This window comes from Ceratotherium simum, chromosome 16 (assembly GCF_057802395.1).
Source record: "Ceratotherium simum simum isolate JZ-2026a chromosome 16, ASM5780239v1, whole genome shotgun sequence".
Taxonomy (NCBI): domain Eukaryota; kingdom Metazoa; phylum Chordata; class Mammalia; order Perissodactyla; family Rhinocerotidae; genus Ceratotherium; species Ceratotherium simum.
This window is the reverse complement of record NC_141915.1, coordinates 15,491,929-15,511,415: the sequence shown is the minus strand read 5'-3', so window position 1 is coordinate 15,511,415 and position 19,487 is coordinate 15,491,929. Positions and strand designations below refer to the sequence as shown.

The 19,487-nt window shown below is 40.4% G+C and overlaps 1 protein-coding gene across 1 annotated transcript in view; it reads right to left on the bottom strand.

Moving 5' to 3' along the window:
• METTL16 (methyltransferase 16, RNA N6-adenosine) overlaps nt 1-16,635 on the bottom strand; it is an 84,640-nt gene extending 68,005 nt beyond the window's left edge. The window contains exons 1-2 of the mRNA XM_087440637.1: nt 16,531-16,635; nt 10,586-10,713 (exon numbers count right to left, since the gene is read on the bottom strand). Of these exons, the coding sequence (XP_087296763.1) occupies nt 10,586-10,713 (128 nt within the window). The 5' untranslated portion in view covers nt 16,531-16,635. The remainder of the gene's footprint in view (nt 1-10,585; nt 10,714-16,530) is intronic.
• Nucleotides 16,636-19,487: the final 2,852 nt, after the last annotated feature.

The window sequence follows — 19,487 nt, the reverse complement described above, 5'->3', positions numbered from 1 at the left end:
TCTGCACAGAAAACAGTTCGGAAGGGTAAGAACCACCTCTGGATGTGGAAATGGTGGGTAGATGAGTAGCGGTGGGACTTTCATTCTCATATTTTTGGTTTATTTGAATACATTTTACATAATACCACCTTCATAACAGTAAGCATTTTATAACTCTATGGAAATGCTTATAATATAATGTCAAGTGGGGGTAAGGAAAAAAGTATGTATATATAGTTTTAAAAAGCATGCATATATAGTAAAAAAAATATAGAGATATATATATATATATTGCTGGGGCCGGCCCGATGGCATAATGGTTAAGTGTGCACGCTCTGCTGCAGCAGCCCGGGGTTCGGATCCCAGGCACGCACTGATGCACAGCTTGTCAAGCCATGCTGTGGCAGCGTCTCATATAAAGTGGAGGAAGATGGGCATGGATGTTAGCTCAGGGCCAGTCTTCCTCAGCAAAAAGAGGAGGACTGGCGACAGACGTTAGCTCAGGGCTAATCTTCCTCACCAAAAAATAAATAAATAAAAATTTAAAAATTGCCATATAAGCATAAGGACAAGGGCTTAGAAAGGAACACAGGCAAAGTAATTTGATCTTTGGGAGTGGAAGGACAGTGGGTTTTTTCTTTGATGTATGCAACATTACCACTATAAATGTGGTTAGGAAGGCTATGTTTCTGTAATTTTCTCATTAAGGGCTCTATAATGTGCTCTAAAATAACAAAACATTATTTGTTTTGATGTGAGTTGGATTAGTCATTGCTGAGAGGAGATTAAACAGTTGTTAATTAGTGACTTATAGGGATTTAACCTATAATTTAACTTTGACAAAGTTATGTAATTTTTACTAATATCTCATTGTATAATAAAAAACAATTCCTTTTTCAAAAAAAGAAAACAGGTCTTTCGTACCAGAGTATTTGTTTTTTTTTTTATAATTTTATTTATTTATTTTTTCCCCCAAAGCCCCAGTAGATAGTTGTATGTCATAGTTGCACTTCCTTCTAGTTGCTGTATGTGGGACGCGGCCTCAGCACGGCCGGAGAAGCGGTGTGTCGGTGCGCGCCCGGGATCCGAACCTGGGCTGCCAGCAGCAGAGCGCGCACACTTAACCGCTAAGCCACGGGGCCAGCCCCAGAGTACTTGTTTTTCATGAAAGGGGCCAATTCTGCCGGAGACCAAACCGGGATATTTCCTACGGTGACAACAATCACCAAAAGATAGTACTGCAGCTTGAGCATTAATTACACAGCTTCATGAAACATTTAGAGCAAGAGAAAGCAATATAATTAATGTTTTCTTAGTGCCTTCAAACAGAGTTGTTGTTTATATAAACAATTCTTGTTATTCAAAAAAATATACGTATGTTTTCACTTTGATGGACTACAGCACACAATTGATTAATAAGGAACTACATCCTAATCACCAAAAAGTAAAAGACATCAAGCAGAGGCTAGTCTAATTGAAGAAAATGAACTGAAAAATCAGTGAAGAGCTGATTCTTAAACTTTGTTAGCAAAATGAGTGCTTGTTTTCTTACTTCCAAGAAAATACAGACACTAATCTGAGTGTTGGAAATCCTTTTGTAGGGCAAAGTCTAGTCATCCGTCTTCACTAGTTAAATATCCAGGTCACTTTTAGCACCCTGGGACGTTCAAAAATCCTGAAAACAGGCAAGATCTTTTTTCATTCTCATTTCTGAGATCACAGGAAGGCAAAGGAACTAAAATTAGCTCTCACGTGGAAATTAGCAATTTATTCCATTAGTCTTTGTTTTTTGTTTAACACATCCAGCTTCACAAAATAGCCTATTGTCAACAGGCTCATGTCCAATTTCCCCAGAATGACTCCTGCTCTGCTACTGATGAATACAGTATTACCATTATAGATGGAGTTTGCCAAGATAGATTCCGTGACCCAAATAACAATCATTCTAACACTGTAGAGGCTGAACCTGATGTAACAAAGGCTGAAGCCTCCCAATCATACTCCAACATTGGTTTCTATTCATTACATCTTCAGTGAGGTGCTAAAAATGGTAGAGTCACAAAGTATGACACAGCTCTTCAATGCTGGGTCTTTGGTTTAAAAACAAATCAGTTAAGTGTCACATTCTATTCAAACTCAACTGACAGGGCTCAAGTAAATTGCAAGATGTCCCTACGGGGCTGGTTACTGTGAAAAAGCACAAACTAAAATCTAATTGCAATGGTCAGATATGATTACAACAAAGCAGTGACGAGTGCAGGGAAGAAAAAGAGAGAGATCACACTAGCAATCCTTGCCACTTTATTAATTATACCAATTATACCACGTTTAATAACAAGAGTATCTACCATTTACTGTCTACAATGTGCCAGTCACTTTACATGCATTATTGCTAACCTTTATGACAACCATCCAAAGTATGTCCTTTTAGCCCTCTTTTTTTTTTTGTAAGGAAGATTGGCCCTAGGCTAACATCCGTGCCCATCTTCCTCTACTTTATATGGGACGCCACCACAGCATGGCTTGACAAGCGGCGCATTGGTCTGCACCCAGGATCCGAACCTGCAAACCCCGGGCTGCCGAAGCAGAGTGTGTGAACGTAACTGCCACCCCACTGGGCCAGCCCCTTAGCCCTCCTTTTTAGAAGAGGAAATTCAGTCTCAGTAAAGCTAAGAAAATTATCTAAAACTTCACAGCTGTTACGAGGAACGCTCAAGACTGGTCCTTAGGGTGACCGACTCAGAAGCACCCCTGCTGTCCGTACCATACCCTGCTTCCCTTAAGAGAGCATTTAAGAACTGAGCAAATAAATGACATTTCAATCCATCTCAGATCTAATGTTTTGTCTGATATTCCTTTTCCATCATTAGCTGGGTTTCTATTTTGGCCATTCTTTTTCATACATCTCACAGAATTAAATAAAAAGCCATTATATAAATAAAGAACATTCTAACAATGCAATCATCAACAACTCTTACCTGAGTAAGCAGGAAGGAGGATGATGTCTAGGAGTAGCTAGCTCATCTACACTAAAAAGAAAGTACATCTCCTCTCTCCTACATCTATCACAGATCCCTTCTAAATACGCTGTATAGTTCCTGTATTGCCAACTATAAATAACGTACATTGCTCCCATCTTTAAAGAAATAAGAGGCTCTCCTCAAGCTTGCCTCACCCTCTTCTCATCCCTCCATAAAATTTGTTTTTCCCTGCAGAAAATTTTTAAGTTACTTTTGCCTATTACAAAAACAACCACTTTGAACATCACAGCTCGTAACTTTTTAGTCCCTTTCTATGCACAGCATATCAGCACAGATATTTTGATTTTAGTATGAAACAAAATTATCATGTTTTATAATCTGCAACATGCATTCCATAGGCTACATGGTACTTCATTGTATGGAACTGCACTGTAACAACCTACATATTGGACATTGAGATTATTCCCAATTTTCCTCATTATAAACAGTCTTGGGATAAACATCCTCAAACATACATTATTTCACTTAAGTATGCTTTTTAGAACTTTCAAGGCTACAATTCTTACCAGCATTTTATTACTATGCCCACCTGACAACATTTTTGCCGTTGATGGATATTGTATATTTTATTTTTGCTAATTTGGTCCATTTATCTTTCTTCTTTTGTGAATTGCCTGTTTTTATCCTTAACCTTATCTATTAAAGTTTTTGCCTTTTTCTTATTGTCTTCTAAGAGTTCCTTACGTTAAGACTAATGTTTTGCTATATGCTGTAAATATTTATATCGTGTTGTCATCTTTATTTTTAGTATTTCCTGATACGAAGTTTTTACCTTTTTTTTTTCTGTGTGAGGAAGATCAGCCCTGTGCTAACATCTGCCAATCCTCGTCTTTTTTTGCTGAGGAAGACTGGCCCTGGGCTAACATCCATGCCCATCTTCCTCCACTTTATATGGGACGCCGCCACAGCATGGCTTGCCAAGCGGTGCGTCGGTGTGTGCCCGGGATCGGAACCGGCGAACCCCAGGCCGCCGCAGCGGAGCGCGTGCACTTAACCGCTTGCACCACCGGGCCAGCCCCAGAGTTTTTACTTCTCATGTAGCTGAATCCATCCATCTTTTCTTTTATGAATTCCACCCTTAGAGTATGCTTAGAAAGACCATTTCTACACCCAAAGTTATACAGACATTCACTTATATTTTTTTCTAGTACTTAAAAAAATAGAAACATTAAACAAAATGGAGGAAGATGGGCACAGGTGTTAGCTCTGGGTCAATCTTCCTCAGCAAAAAGAGGATTGGCAACAGATGTTAACTCAGAGCCAATCTTCCTCACCAAAAAAGAAAAAAAATATCCATTATTGAAAAAAAAAAATCCATTATTGTCTGCCCCTACCCCTAACAATCCGAAATGCTACCCTTATTTTACACTATAGTCTACATGGTGGGGTGGTATCTTAGTTGGGAGTCAGGTTGTAAAGTAAGCACATAAAGTGAAAATCCAGTATGGTCAAAATTACACTGCAAAATCCCTTTAATCATTCATAGCACTGTGAGATATCCACATTATGAGAAACACACAGGAGTCAAGACTGATTAAGAAAGGAAGATTCACCCTGCCCACTTTACCCTGTCTCTGGGAGGTACATTATTGAGTAGAATGACAGGCAGGAATCATCCTACTATTTAATGTGCACATGCAATTGTTCTGCTGTTTAGAATTAGGTGTGTTTCCAAATGCCATTTTGTGTTGGACAAGTGATGGCCCTTTCTTGCTGCAATACTAGTATTGCAATACTGCAATACTAACGTTTTAATTACAGTCATGCATCAATTAATGATGGGGATATGTTCTGAGAAATGCATCATTAGGCAATTTCATCGTTGTGCAAACATCATAGAGTGTACTTGCACAAACGTAGACGGTCTAGCCTACTACACACCTAGGCTGTATGGTGCTAATCTTACAGGACCACCATTGTACATGCGGTCCATCGTTGGCCAAAATGTTGTTGTGCAGTGCATGACTACTCTAACTTTACAATATGTTTAAATACCTATCTGGGAAAGTTTACACTCTTTTACCTTTCCACTACCTATCTGGGAAAGTTTACACTCTTTTACTTTTCCACTACCCATTTATAACATTTGCCTTGAGTATCTTTTATTTGAACTAAAGAAACATTATGTCACTTTCTGTCCCAAAAAACTTATAGGGATTTTGATTGGGGGAAGAATCGACATTTTTATTATATCAAGTCTCCCCATTCAGAAACACAGTGTATCCCTAGATTCAGTGTCTTCCCCCAGACCCCTGAGGGTAATTCTGTTGTTTTATCCACATAGATCTTTACATATTTCTTTGCCAAGTTTCTCCCTATTACCCTTTGTTATTGTGGATGGGATCTTTTCTTGCAACTGTATTTTCCAATTAGTATTTGAAAACCTATCAATTTTCTTATGTTTTTTAATATATATATTTAAAATATTTATATGTATATTTTATCCAGAAATCTTGTTATTTGAATATTCTCTAGGTGATTCTGATATTTTTTTTCAGGTAGACAATAATCAAGCCATCTGTAAAATTATAATTCTTTTTCTTTCTAATATTTATAACTCTTAATAAATAAGGGAAACAGTAGACCCTGAGCCAGAGAGAGTTCCAGCTCAGTCTATTTCTTAGTGTCAGAAGCCTGTGCAAGTTATTTTAAAAGAACGTGCATTTATATTTATAGGTTAAAAAGTTCAAAATATATCATTAAATCAAACTCATTGATTACTTAGACTATCAGCAGTACCTAACTTTTTTTGGGTCAACGACCCTTTTAAAAGTGAAGTTCTAGGGGCTGGCCCTGTGGCCTAGTGGTTAAATGCGCGCGCTCCGCTGCTGGCGGCCTGGGTTCAGATCCCGAGCACGCACAGACACACCACTTGTCAGGCCATGCTGCGGCGGCGTCCCATATAAAGTGGAGGAAGATGGGCACGGATGTTAGCTCAGGGCCAGTCTTCCTCAGCAAAAAGAGGAGGATTGGCATAGATGTTAGCTCAGGGCTGATCTTCCTCACAAAAATAAAAAATAAAAATAAATAAATAAATAAAGTGAAGTTCTAAATTATAGGTTAAAGCTCTGAACCCTATCTCCTGAAGAAAAAGAACACACATAAAAAAGAATTCTTATCTAATTGTCTTCAAAGTATTTATGGATCCTCTGAAAGTCCCCAAGGTCACTGTGGTCACCCAGAGAAGTCCCTAAAACATTTTTCATGTCTAATGCTTTAAGTTGTGCTCGCTTATAGGAACCAAGGCAAAACAATGCCAGATGGCCAAACAGCAGAACCAGTCCAAACCAGAAAAGTCTAACATGGCGATGGGGTGCCATGTACAAAAGGAAAGGTGTGCAAAAGGTGCAATGTGCAAGAAGGGAAGATCTGCGCATGCCCCAAGTGGCCCTTCTCCAAGCGATGACACAAAGACACCTCCCCCTTCACATCCCATAAAAACCTTGCTTACCTTCCCTTCGGGGAGAAGGTATTTTAGAGTACGAGCTCTGCCTCCTCCATTCATTGATCAATGAGTCAAGTTTCTGCTCTGCTATTTTGAACCTGGTCTCACTTTATTTGTGCGACAGGCTCCAGGCAAAAGGACCCACTTGCGGGTCACCAGTCCTTTAGGGCTCAGTAACAACTGCTCTGTTTATTTTTGTCTACTTGGTTAGAAATACAAAGAAAAATGTCTCCAAATTATGTTAAATGCTTTTTAAGAGATATTTCTGTTATATTTTTCAAAATGCTAAAAGTCATCTTTTTTTTAATCTTCATTGAAAATTATTTTTTTCATCAACATAAACCAGTCCTCTTTTTCCAATTTGATGCTTTTTTGCCTTCTATTTTACTTTTTTTGATTTGAAGAGAACTCTCATTTGCCTAGTATATTTTTGCCCACCCTTTTATTTTTCATTTACCTATAATTTTGTTTTAGGTATGCCATTTGTAAATGGCATATAGTTAGATTTTATAGAGGAATTATTCTCATGCATTCAACAAATATTTACTGAATATCTACTATTTGCCAGACACCTTTAATCCATTCAGATATGTTGTAATAACAGATCTGTTTGGTCTGTTGAGTGATTTTTTTAAAATATATAAATCTTAAACCATCTTAAAAATCCTAACCATCTTGAAAATCTTCCTCTGGTTCCTCAATGTCTGAGCAATCAAGTCCATTCTGATTTGCATACTATGAAAGGCTCTTTGTACCCTATTCTTTGTTTTCCTTTCAGTCTCATCTTTGGTTATGCTCCAAGCTGTTACCCTAACCCACTTCAGCCCCATCTACATGCTATTCTGCAAACTTACCATATGTTTCACGAAATTCTGTTCTATATACTTGGAATTCTTTCTCCACTTCTACTCATCCTTCAGTATTCAGTTCAAAGACCCGAGGCCTTCACTAACACCACCCCCACAGAACTGCTGTGTCCCTCTCTTCAGACTCCCATTTTCAATTGCCTACAAAATATCCTACTTGAATATCCCATAGACTTCTCAGATTCAACATGCTCAAAACTGAAAGTATCATCTCCCTCAAACCAGCTCATTCCCCCTTGTTCCCTACTGCAGTAAAGGGCACTACCATCTATCCTCCTGCTAAGTTGGAAGCCCAAGCACCATATTTGGCTCATACTTAATTTCCACCATGTCCTGCTAATTCTATTCATGAATTTCTCTCAGATTCACCCAGTGATCTATATCCCTCCTGCCTCTACCTAGTTAGGCCACCAATATGTCTAATTTGGATTACTGAAACCATTTCCCACTTAGTTCTCCAAATCTCTAGCCTTAATTCTCACTGCACTCCATCCTCCACAATGCTCCTAGAACACATCAGTTGAAACGCAATTCTGAACACGTTATTCCCCTGCTTTAAAACTTTAGCAGATGAGGAAGGGGATGGGTAACTCTGAAGATACAAGAACTCTCCACACCATGTTCTTAAGATAAATTCCAAACTCCTTATAAGGGATTATAGAGTACTGCAAGCATAATCCTCCCCAGCCTCATCTCCTGTCTTTTGTCCACCACATCCTAGGCATGTTCAACTTTTTTTTTTTTAATTAATTAATTAATTTATTTATTTCCCCCAAAGCCCCAGTAGATAGTTGTATGTCATAGTTGCACATCCTTCTAGTTGCTGTATGTGGGACGCGGCCTCAGCATGGCCAGAGAAGCGGTGCGTCGGTGCGCGCCCGGGATCCGAACCTGGGCCGCCAGCAGCGGAGCACACGCACTTAACCGCTAAGCCACGTGGCCGGCCCAGGCATGTTCAACTTTTCCAGTTCCTCTACTACTCAGTGCTCTTTGCACATGCTGCTCCCTCTTCCTATTAACATCTGTCTTTCCACCTGGCTAACTCCTACTCATTCTTCAGAACACAACCAAGACACCACTTCTGTTTCAAAAGACTCTCTAAATGTCAAAATTGGGAGTCAGGTCTCCCTTCTATGTGATTCCACTGTACACCCCACAGATTCTGCCACTCTGAAAGGTTAACTGCTTGTTTATCTATCCACTTCCCCCACTAGTGTGTAAACTCCAAATATGGCAGTGACGATGCCTTTCTTGTTTATTATGTCTTTCCCAGAACTTGGCACAAAACGGTCAATCAATAGGTATTTGTTAAACAATTAAGTACAATAATAGGTATAGAGAGAAAACAAAGAATAGCAAACTGTATCTGTGCTAAAGCTACTAGGATAAAGAAATACCCCCACATATATAACTATGAAACAAAGATCTGAGAACAATGGTAAGGATGATCTAAACAAAGAGAAATACCAATTCAATTTCTCTAGGTTGATCTCCAAAGTAAGGTGCCAAAGATGATTCTTTAGAGAATACAAAGAAAATATTAGAACTCTTATTTAAGTATATTTTTAATTTCTATTTTGAAGTATGTTTTCTAATATGCCTAATACAGTAACACAGTAAGTAGTATAAGCATTCATACATGGGGCTTTGCTCAACTTTATACTGAGTGGAATAGACAAAAAAGCTTGGAAACCACAGTTCTAGGGCATTTGATCTTAACCTTTGCATACTAGGGGCAGGGTGTGTGTGCGTGTGCATCACAGATCCCCTTGAGAATCTGATAAACTAAGGATTATCTCCCAGAAAAATGAATGTAAATATATTTTAAAAAATCTTTTGAGGGGGCCGGCCCCATGGCGTAGCGGTTAAGTGTGCGTGCTCCACAGCTAGCAGCCTGGGTTCAGATCCTGGGTGCCTACTGACACACCGCTTGTCAGGCCATGCTGTGGCGGCGTCCCACATCAAGTGGAGGAAGATGGGCACGATGTTAGCCCAGGGCCAGTCTTCCTCAGCAAAAAAAGGAGGATTGGCATGGATGTTAGCTCAGGGCTGATCTTCCTCACAAAAAATAAATTAATTAATTAAAAAAAAAAAAATCTTTTGGGGTCGGCCCCATGGCCTAGTGGTTAAGTTCGACACGCTCCACTTCAGCAGCCCGGGTTCGGATCCCAGGTGCAGACCTATACCAATCGTCGGCAGCCATGCTGTAGCGGCGACCCACATAAAAAATAGAGGAAGACTGGCACAGATGTTAGCTCAGGGCAAATCATCCTCAAACAAAAAGAGGAAGATTGGCAACAGATGTTAGCTCAGGGCAACTCTTCCTCAAGCAAAAAGAGGAAGATTGGCAACAGATGTTAGCTCAGGGCGAATCTTCCTCAGCAAAAAAAAAAAAAAAAAAAAAAAACACTTTTATATGATTTCTAGGTATTTTGGTCCCCAGGTTAAGTACTACTGTAGGGCTTCCATTTCTAAAGCCATAAGGAGACTGGCTAGGAGGAAGGAAGAGGTCAGCAAAATGCCTCAAACCCTATGGTCTTATTATTCCTTACCTTCCCTCTTCTCTACAAATCCTGCTCCTCCTCCTCCCCATAGTTAAATCACCACACCTTTCCCCAGGAAGGCTTGGAATTTCTAATCTCCTCTGTAACTCCCAAAGAGTTTAGGAATGCAGTCAAAGATTTCCTTCTCAAGGGTATAACACACACATCAGATATTATCATACCATTATCACAATCTTTGCCATTTCCTGAGGCACTCATACTATTATTTTCTTAATTTTTAGTAATTAACTTTTTAACTTAAATTTAGTGACATCCTAAGTAATAATATCTATGAAATCAGTTTTGATGGCGTAGTTATCATTTTCCTACCTCACATCAAAATAAACACACGCTTAAAATAAGGACTTCAGACTCTCACCAGTCACCAAGTTTTAGAGCACAATCATGTTTCTGCAGTTACTCTGGGATCTCTGCAATAATTGTCTAAAGCAATAATTTGGACATCAAGAGGTTTTTTTTAAGCCAGAAGGAAACTTAACAGCATTCAGTCCAATCCTCTCATTTTATAGATTAAAAAGCTGAAACCCAGAGAAGTTAAGTGATTTGTCCAAGGTCAGATGAGAAGTTTAAGGAAACGTCTAGGATTAGTATTCAGGTCTTCTGTCAGTCCAGTAGGCTTTCCACTACATTGTGTCCATTCAGATTACACTAGAATAATACAGTATCAAGAATTCTTCATCTGTTACTTACCTCACTCTTCCACTCAGATTTACCTGAACATGCTGCTTAAAATCTGGATATTTAGATGCCAGATATGCAAAGTCAGGAGGTTTGTCCTTGTATCTATTTCTTACATGCATTGATTTACTCAGAGCCATCTCTAAAAAGAAAAAAAAGGGAAAAAATCAGCATATTTAGTTTAAAAAACATTAATGGGGAAAAGCTGTGGTTGCCAAGTAAATAGTTACAGCCAACACATCTTTACCAATCGAGAAAGTAGAAGTTATATTTTTAAAATGTACACAACAAATAAGCACATGAAAAGATGCTCAACATTATTAGTCATTAGGGAAATGTAAATCAAAACCACAATAAGATATCACTTCATACCCATTAGGATGGCTATTACTAAAAAATTAAAAGAAAAGACAGCAGTGTGGTGGTTGGGTTTGCACACTCTGCTTTGGTGGCCCAGGGTTCTCGGGCTCAGATCCCGGGCGCGGACCTGCACACCGCTTATCAGGCCATGCTGTGGCAGGCACCCCACATATAAAAGTGGAGGAGGATGGACAGAGATGTTGGCTCAGGGCCAATCTTCCTCAGCAAAAAGAGGAGGATTGGCAGCAAACATTAGCTCAGGGCTAATCTTCCTCACCAAAAACAAACAAACAAAAAAGAAAACAAGTGTTGGCAAGGATGTGAAGAAACTGGAGCCCTCATGCACTGCAGGTGGGAATGTGAAATGGTACAACTGCCATGGAAAACAGTTTGGCGGTTCTTTAAAAAGTTAAACACAGAATTACCAAACAATCCAGCAAGTCCACTCCTAGGTATATGCCCAAAAGAACTGAAAGCAGGGATTCACACACGTACTTGCACACCAATGCTCAAAGCAGCATTATTCACAAGAGCCAAAAGGTGGAAGCAACCCAAGTGTCCATTAACAGAGGAAGAGATAAACAAAACATGGTATATACACACTAGTGAATATTACTCAGCCATAAAAAGGAATGAAATTCTGATACATGCTACAACATGGATGAACCTTAAAAACATTAGCTAAGGAAAATAAGACCCACTCAAAAGGACAAATATTGTATTATCCCACTTTTATGAGGTACCAACAATAGGCAAATTCATACAGACTGAGTAGAATAGAGGTTACCAGAGCTTGAGGGGAGGGAGGAATGATGAGTTATTATTTAATGAATATATGGTTTCTGCTTAGAATGAAGAAAAACTTCTAGGAATGGATAGCGGTGATGGTTGCATAACATTGTGAATATACTTAATGCCACCGAATAGTAAACTTAAAAAAGTTTAAAACAGTAAATTTTATGCTATGTATATCTTACTGCAATTTAAAAAACGTACACAACGTATGATGAATCTTTTTTTTTTTTAAACTAGGGGAAGAAAATTAGAAACTAAAATATCAAAGTGACAAAAGGCAGTATAATCCACTGGCAAAGAATTTTATAGTCAGAGGTTAACTTTTACAGTAGCCTTACATGGATTAAATATTTGGTAGTTCACCATAAAATCACTAAAGTTTCAAAAAATATCTTCTTTTCCAACTTCTTATATAAATTTGTCTTGTCATTCCTAGGTAGCCAAAACCAAATGAAAACAAACATAATTTTGTCTTCTTCCAGATTACGAAGAGGAAAAAAGTTAACGCATTGACAGCAAGAAATAAAAAGTGGAAAAAAACCATTGCAGTGGTTTAGTAAACTTTTAAGTTGCTGGAAATTAAAAAAATATTTTAACGTATATCTCTGAGTGGTAGGTGATTTTTATTTTCTTCTTCATATCATTTTGTATTTTCCACTTTTTTTATAATGAGCATTCATCTAAACAGTACTATGTAAGCCAGAAACCTAGGAGACACCTGATAGTTCTCTATCCCTCTTATATCCCAAGAAATCAACAGTCATGTGGATTTTACCTGCTAAATACCTCTCAAATCCATCTATTTTTCCCTATCTCCACCAGTATCAGCCCAGCACAAGTTACCTAGACTGCTAGAACAGCCTCTAAATTGGTCTCCCTGAATCTACTTTTATTCTCTCCATTCCTTTTTCCACATTGCAGTGTTCATTTCTAAACGCAAATCTCATTATGTCCTCTTCCTATGCCCACTTGCTCAAAACCCTACTCTTAGGATAAAAACAAAAACCATGACTTTAGCATACACATAAGGCCCAGCATGGTGTGGCCTTATCTATTTTTTCACCATCAGCTTAAGACACCTCCCTTGTTCTTCTTCCTATCCCTCCACTCTGGCAATAGGGTCTTTATGCGGGTTACTCCTTTCTTCTATAATGTTCTTTCCTTCCCCTCTTCACCTGATGAATTCCTACTCATCCTTAGGATCACAGTTGAAGCATCTCTTCTTCAGGCAGGTCTTTCCTTCCCTGACCTCCCCACTCAAGTCATATCCCCTATTAAAGTCTCTTAGCAACAAGCACCTTTCCTTTGCAGCTTTGTTAGAGATGTAACTTTACACAGTAACAAATCTGTTAACACTCTATTTCAGAAGGTTTTTTTGAGACTGGAAATTTAACAACTATTTTCATAAAAGAATTGTCTTCATCCCACACCTTTCCAAATAGTAACATCCAACTGCCCACCAGACCTCTCACTTGAATGGCTCAAAAGTACTCCATGCACAACATGTCCAAAATTAAATCATTTCGACCCACCCCAAACTAGTCCTCTTCTAATCTTCCCTATTTCCCTGAAAGATACCACTCTTTCTTGTGGCACACAATCCAGAAATCTTTAGAACCTTCTTTGCCTCTCATCCCCCATCCCAAACATGCCATGTCCTGAATAGTCTCTATCTCCTAATTATTACTTGACCCTATCCATTTTTCACCCTTCACAACTCCACCTCTCTACCCCAGTTCATTATCATCTCTTTCTTGGATTATTATAATAGCTTCTAACTGATCTCTCTATAACCACTCTTGCCCTTGCAATCCACTTTTCATCCAGCAGACAACTGTCTGTGTCATGTCTGTCGTCGCCCCCCAGCCCCCCATCCATGCGAATCTGAACATTCCTTGCTAAATCCCTTCAGTGGCCTCCTAAAGCTATACATAATCTAGGCCCTGCCTATCCCTCCAACCTCATTTGTTGCCACTTTCCCCTTCCTGCACCATGCTCCAGACATACTGGTCTTCTTTCATTTTCTCTGCTGCATCATGGTGGTCCTACCATCTGCTATTCTTACACTCGCCACCATCCCTTCACCTCATGAAGGCCCACTAGTCCTTCAAATCATACCCTAAGCATCACTTTCTCAGGTATGCTTTCTCTGACACCACACATCCAATCAGATGCCCACTCTATATGCTTTCCAAGCACTCTGGGCTTTTCCTTCAGAGATCTTTTTTTTTTTTTTTTTTTTTTGAGGCAGCTTGGGCCTGAGCTAACATCTGTTGCCAATCTTCCTCTTTTTTTTTTTTTTTCCTTTTTTCTCTCCAAAGCCCCAGTACATAGTTGTATATCCCAGTTGTACGTCCTTCTAGTTCTTCTATGTGGGACACCACCTCAGCATGGCTTGATGAGCAGTGCCTAGGTCCACGCCCGGGAACTGAACCAGAGAACCCCAGGCTGCCAAAGCAGAATGCCTGAACTTAACCGCTACGCCGCTGGGCCAGCCCCTCCTTCAGAGATCTTTAGTTTACATTTGTCACACAGACATCAGGCTGCAACCACATCCTTCTTATTCTTCATTGTACCCCCCAGCAACTAGCATACAATACACATTTGTTGAGTAAATGAACAATTTAGAATTTGGGGGAATTAAGTCACTTGGAAGTTTTTCAGCACACTAAATTACCACCTTTTGCCCCTCACATTATCACAGAAACTCAGTATATAAAAGTTTTAATTCCCTAACATTAACATACCCTTTACAGACCATTAGGAAAAAAGGAAGAATAAAACTAGGATAGGTGTCAGTCCCCAAGAAAACAGTAAAAAGGAAAATGCTTTTCTTTCTTGTGATTCTGGTAAGCAACAGAAAAATAGAGCTACTCTATAAGCAATTTCAAGAGACAATGATATGCCAGGGCTCTGCAACACATTAAGATTCTAAAGACTGGGGGCCGGCCCCGTGGCTTGGTGGTTAAGTGAGCGCGCTCCAGTGCTGGCGACCCGGGTTCGGATCCCGGGCTCGCACCGACGTGCTGCTTCTCCGGCCATGCTGAGACCGCGTCCCACATACAGCAACTAGAAGGATGTGCAGCTATGACATACAACTATCTACTGGGGCTTTGGGGGAAAAATAAATAAATAAAAAAAATCTTTAAAAAAAAAAAAAAGATTCTAAAGACTGGGGCCGGCACCGTGGCGTAGTGGTTAAGCTCACCCGCTCCGCTTCAGCAGCCCGGGGTTCACGGGTTTGGATCCTGGGCCCGGACCCACACACTGCTCCATCAAGCCACGCTGTGGTGGCATCCCACATACAAAATAGAGGAAGACTGGCACAGATGTTAGCTCAGGGCCAATCTTCCTCACCCAAAAAAAAGGTTCTAAAGACTACATAGCTGACATCACTGTACACACATGACACTCTGAACACATGTGGAACAAATTAAATTACAGATATGGCAGATTCATTTCCTACATTACTCAAACGTTCTGGTCAAAACAGATGCAGAATGAGTCAATAAAGCCACTTCTTTGCCAACCAAACTCCTAATATAAGCAATGGGTTCTTAGCTAAATCGATCCCATTTCTCAGAATTTAACTAAGTGTCAACTCTTACCTGGCATCAGCACTGTCACTCCCCACTTCTCTCTAACCTAATCTACTTTTCTCTTCCTGGCTCATTCTGCTCTACCCACACTGGCCTCCTTGTTTCTCCATCAAGTCTGGCACACTCCTGTCTCACAGCTTTTGACCTTGCTGTTTGGTCTACACGAACTGCTCTTCCCCCAGAAAGATACACAAGGTCCCGTAGCTTTGTTTAGGTCTTTGATTAAATGTCACCTTCTCACTGATGCCTTTCCTGAGTACCTCCACTTAAAAGTGCAGTGAGTGAACACACTCCTTGTTCTCTTTACTAGCTTCAGTCTTCTATATAGAGCTTACCCATCTGACATTCCACATATTTTACTTATTTCTTTTAATCTGCCCTGCCAATAAGCTTCATGAGGGAAAACATTTTGTCTGTCTTGTTCACTGCAATATTCCAGCGCCTAAAATAGGACCTGGGGCACTCAGTAAGTATTTGTTGATTGAAGGCATGCTGGAACTCTTTTCATCGTCCAGGCCATAGAAACACAGCACCCTCATTCTTGGTAAACAGTCCCCATCTTGACTCTCAAAAAGGCTCAGCCCTAGGGCTGGAGCTTTTCCTTCCGGGTTACCGGAATCAGTCCAGAAAGCCAAAGTAGTAGATCCTTGAAGCTGACTCTTCGCCTTTCTTTGATCTTTCCCATCTTCATGCTGCTGTTTCCTTGGTTTCTCCTGATCCTTAATAATCCTCTTCAACTACCAATTATCTTAAGACAAAATAGCCTAAACTCCACTTTCAGAACTTCGAATTCCTTCTGCACAGATCCCTCCCACTCCAATCCCCGTTTTCTCTCGTCGCCTTCCCTCATAAATCCCACTTTTTCCTTTAGTCCCGCCACTGCCAGTTCTCCATCTCTTCCACACCCTCATTTTACCCACTCAATTGTCTTCCTGCCTCAGTTTCGGATCTCTCTAAACCACCTCAGCCCCTGGGGTCTTTCCTACTTCAATACTAGTCTCCAATCTATTCGCCAACTCCTCCCACCTGCCCCACCACTACTCCCGCGCGCGCGCATATACAGACGCCCACCCACCCAAAGGGTCTCTCTCCGTGAACCCAGAAATCAACACCTCGTGGGCCCAAAACCCGACAATGAGGGATCTGGGTGATACATGGCTTAAGTGAACTAGCAACCTGCGTGAGAGAGGTTAAGTTACTCACCTGTACGGTCAAAGTTCCTGCCAGACGACCAGTCTGGAGTGGGCCTCTACAGCCCTAGAATCTTAAACCACCCGCAGCGCGAAGCGCCTAGAAACGCAGATGTTACGCTCTCAGCGCGCCGCCATCTTGGCCAGCCATCCAGCCTCGTGATTGGACAAGCCACTCTCGCGCGACCTGTGGCAGATTCTGAAGAAAGAAGAAACTGTCGCGATATCTGGAGTTTGCGGACTCCTTGTGACAGAGGGAGGAGGTGCGGAGGGAGCAAGTGGAGTCCTTTGCGTGAGGTCACCTGTATTAAAATCTGCTAGGGAACTGGTTTTTTGGAAATGTGGATTACCAAAAAAAAAAAAAAATGCAGCTTTCTGGGCCTCGTCCAGACGTACTAAATCACACTCTCTGGAGTTGGTTGGGGAATACGAGGATGGCGGGGATGGGGGGGACCTTTGGATTTGATGGCTGGCAATTAGCGTTTATTGTGCAACTGCTCTCTCCTCAAGCGATGCCTCATTTAATCATCACAGATAAACCTGTGAGGTAAAAAAGAGTAGAAGAGATAGAGAAAGAACTGGAGGTCAGAAATATCAAATTATATGTTCAAAATCTTAACACCCAGGTGACATCAGTCCACGTTCTTTGTATTTCCTCATCTGCTTCTTGAGCTGGAAGCTCTGTTAAATGCATTTCATTTTTGTCTTCAACTCGGTTATACTAATTTTTCCCCTCTGGTAAGTAGAGTGAGCATTAGTCTCCCCATTTTAAAATTAAGACAAAAAGGTAAATGATTTTCAAAAGGCATACAACTAGTAACAAAACTAGGGCTAAAGTGAGCCTCTGGACCTCCCCCCCCCCATCCCCACCCCGGGTATCTCTTTCTATTAAAAAGCTTGCCTAGGTCCTAGTAATACAAGTGGAAGCTTCTGGCAAACTATTGCCATAACATTGAGAGAGAGGGAGTAAAGAATAGAGACTCAGCTTTGTGAAGAACTGAGTGTACCAGTAGTCGCTCAAGGAAAGCTGAGGAGGTGTTTTCATTATCTATTGTGTGTCAAACCAACCCAAAATGTAAGCTTAAAACAACCACCATTTTATTTGCTCACTGTTCTACAATCTGAGCTGGGATTAGCCTGGCCATTCTTCTGCTGGCCTTACTGTTGGTGGTAGCATCAGCAGGGAGCTGGTTCAGCTGGAATGACTGGGCCTCTCTCTCCCTGTAGTCTCAAATTCTCTCCCTCTCTATGTGACCTTTCCACATAATCTCCCCACCAGAGTAGCCAGACTTCTTACATGTTGGATCAGGGCTCCCAAAAGGGCAAACGTGGAAGCTACTAGGCCTTCTTAAGACTTAGGCCCAGAACTGGTGCTTTCATCATACTCTATTGGTTAAAGTAAGTCAAAGGGCCAGCCCACATTCAAGAGGAGGGTACCCTTCCAGGGTACCCTCCAATACTAGAAGGCATACTTCACTGGGTCTGCCAATGCATCAGAATACCACAGAGAGTTTTCTGTCTCTAGTTGGTAGTGACTTTGGCACTGGTTATTTTTATGGTATTTAGTGCTTGTTTCTGGAAATGTAAAAGAGAAAATGGCCTTGGAGTTATGACTGGTAGAGTTGAAAGTGGATTGTGTTTAAGAAGCTGGTGAATTCCTCTGTTAGCTCCAGAGATCCAACTGCCCTGCAGATTGAACCAGAGAGACCCTAGCTCTGCAGCCAGGGTATTTGGGCTTTAATCCTAGCCGCACCACTTACTAACCCTATGATTATGGGCAATTTACTTAAACTATTCAAGTCTCAGTTTGCTCAATATTGCAAAACAGGATAGTAATCCCATAGGGTTGTTGTGAGAATTAAATCAGATAATGCATAGAAAACACTTAGCATAGTTTCTGGCACATAGTAAGCTGTTATTATTATTATTACCATTATTATTATTTATAACTTCTCTGGTCAGTTTCCATTTTTAAAAAAGATATTTCATAAAGATAAAACATGTTCATGGGGCCGGCCCAGTGGCACAGTGGTTAAGCGAGAGCGCTCCACTTTGGCGGCCAGGGGTTCACAGGCCCAGATCCCCGGTGCGCACCCACGCACCGCTTGTCAAGCCATGCTGCGGCAGCGTCCCATATAAAGTAGAGGAAGCTGGGCATGGATGTTAGCCCAGGGCCAATCTTCCTCAGCAAAAAAAGAGGAGGATTGGCATCGGATGTTAGCTCAGGGCTGATCTTTCTCACACAAAAAAATAAAAAATAAAAACATGTTCATTATAGAAAATTTGTAAAAAATTTAAATAATACAGGAAAGTATGAAAAAGAAACCAAAAATTATCTAGTCTCACTACCTAGAGCCAATCACCATCAAATTTTGTTAAGCTTACTTCTAGAACTCTATATATTCATAAGAATATGTAACTAATTTTTTTACAAATAGTATTATATATATATAATTGATATAAGTCAAATATAAGTCTTGGGGGTTCTCCCACTTCAATTAATATAGTGCTATATCATCTTTTGTGATGGATACATAGTATTCCTTGTATGGATATGCCACAATTTTTTAAAACTAATTTCCCTCTGGGTGGACATAGGATGGCCTGCTCCCAAAATTGTGGTACAATGATAAATACGTCCTCTTAAAAAATTTTTTCACATAAAATGAAAATTGTCCAGAGACTCCACAAAATAGATTAATAAGATATTCAACATCTGCCTCTAACGGCTTATCTCTCTGACTTATCCTCAAATCTCCAAGGATTTAATCTTCTAGGAGAAGTCTGTCCAGCTTTCACACCTCAGCAAGCACAGTGTAGGCATCCAATTAGTCAATTACAACCTTTGCTTCTTGCTGCCTTGTAGTAGGAAACTGATTCTGCACATTCAACAGGTAATGCTACTAATTTTGAAATGTTGCATAGCTGGTACCAGAGTTACTTTCAGCATCAGCCACCTGTTGGGCTGAA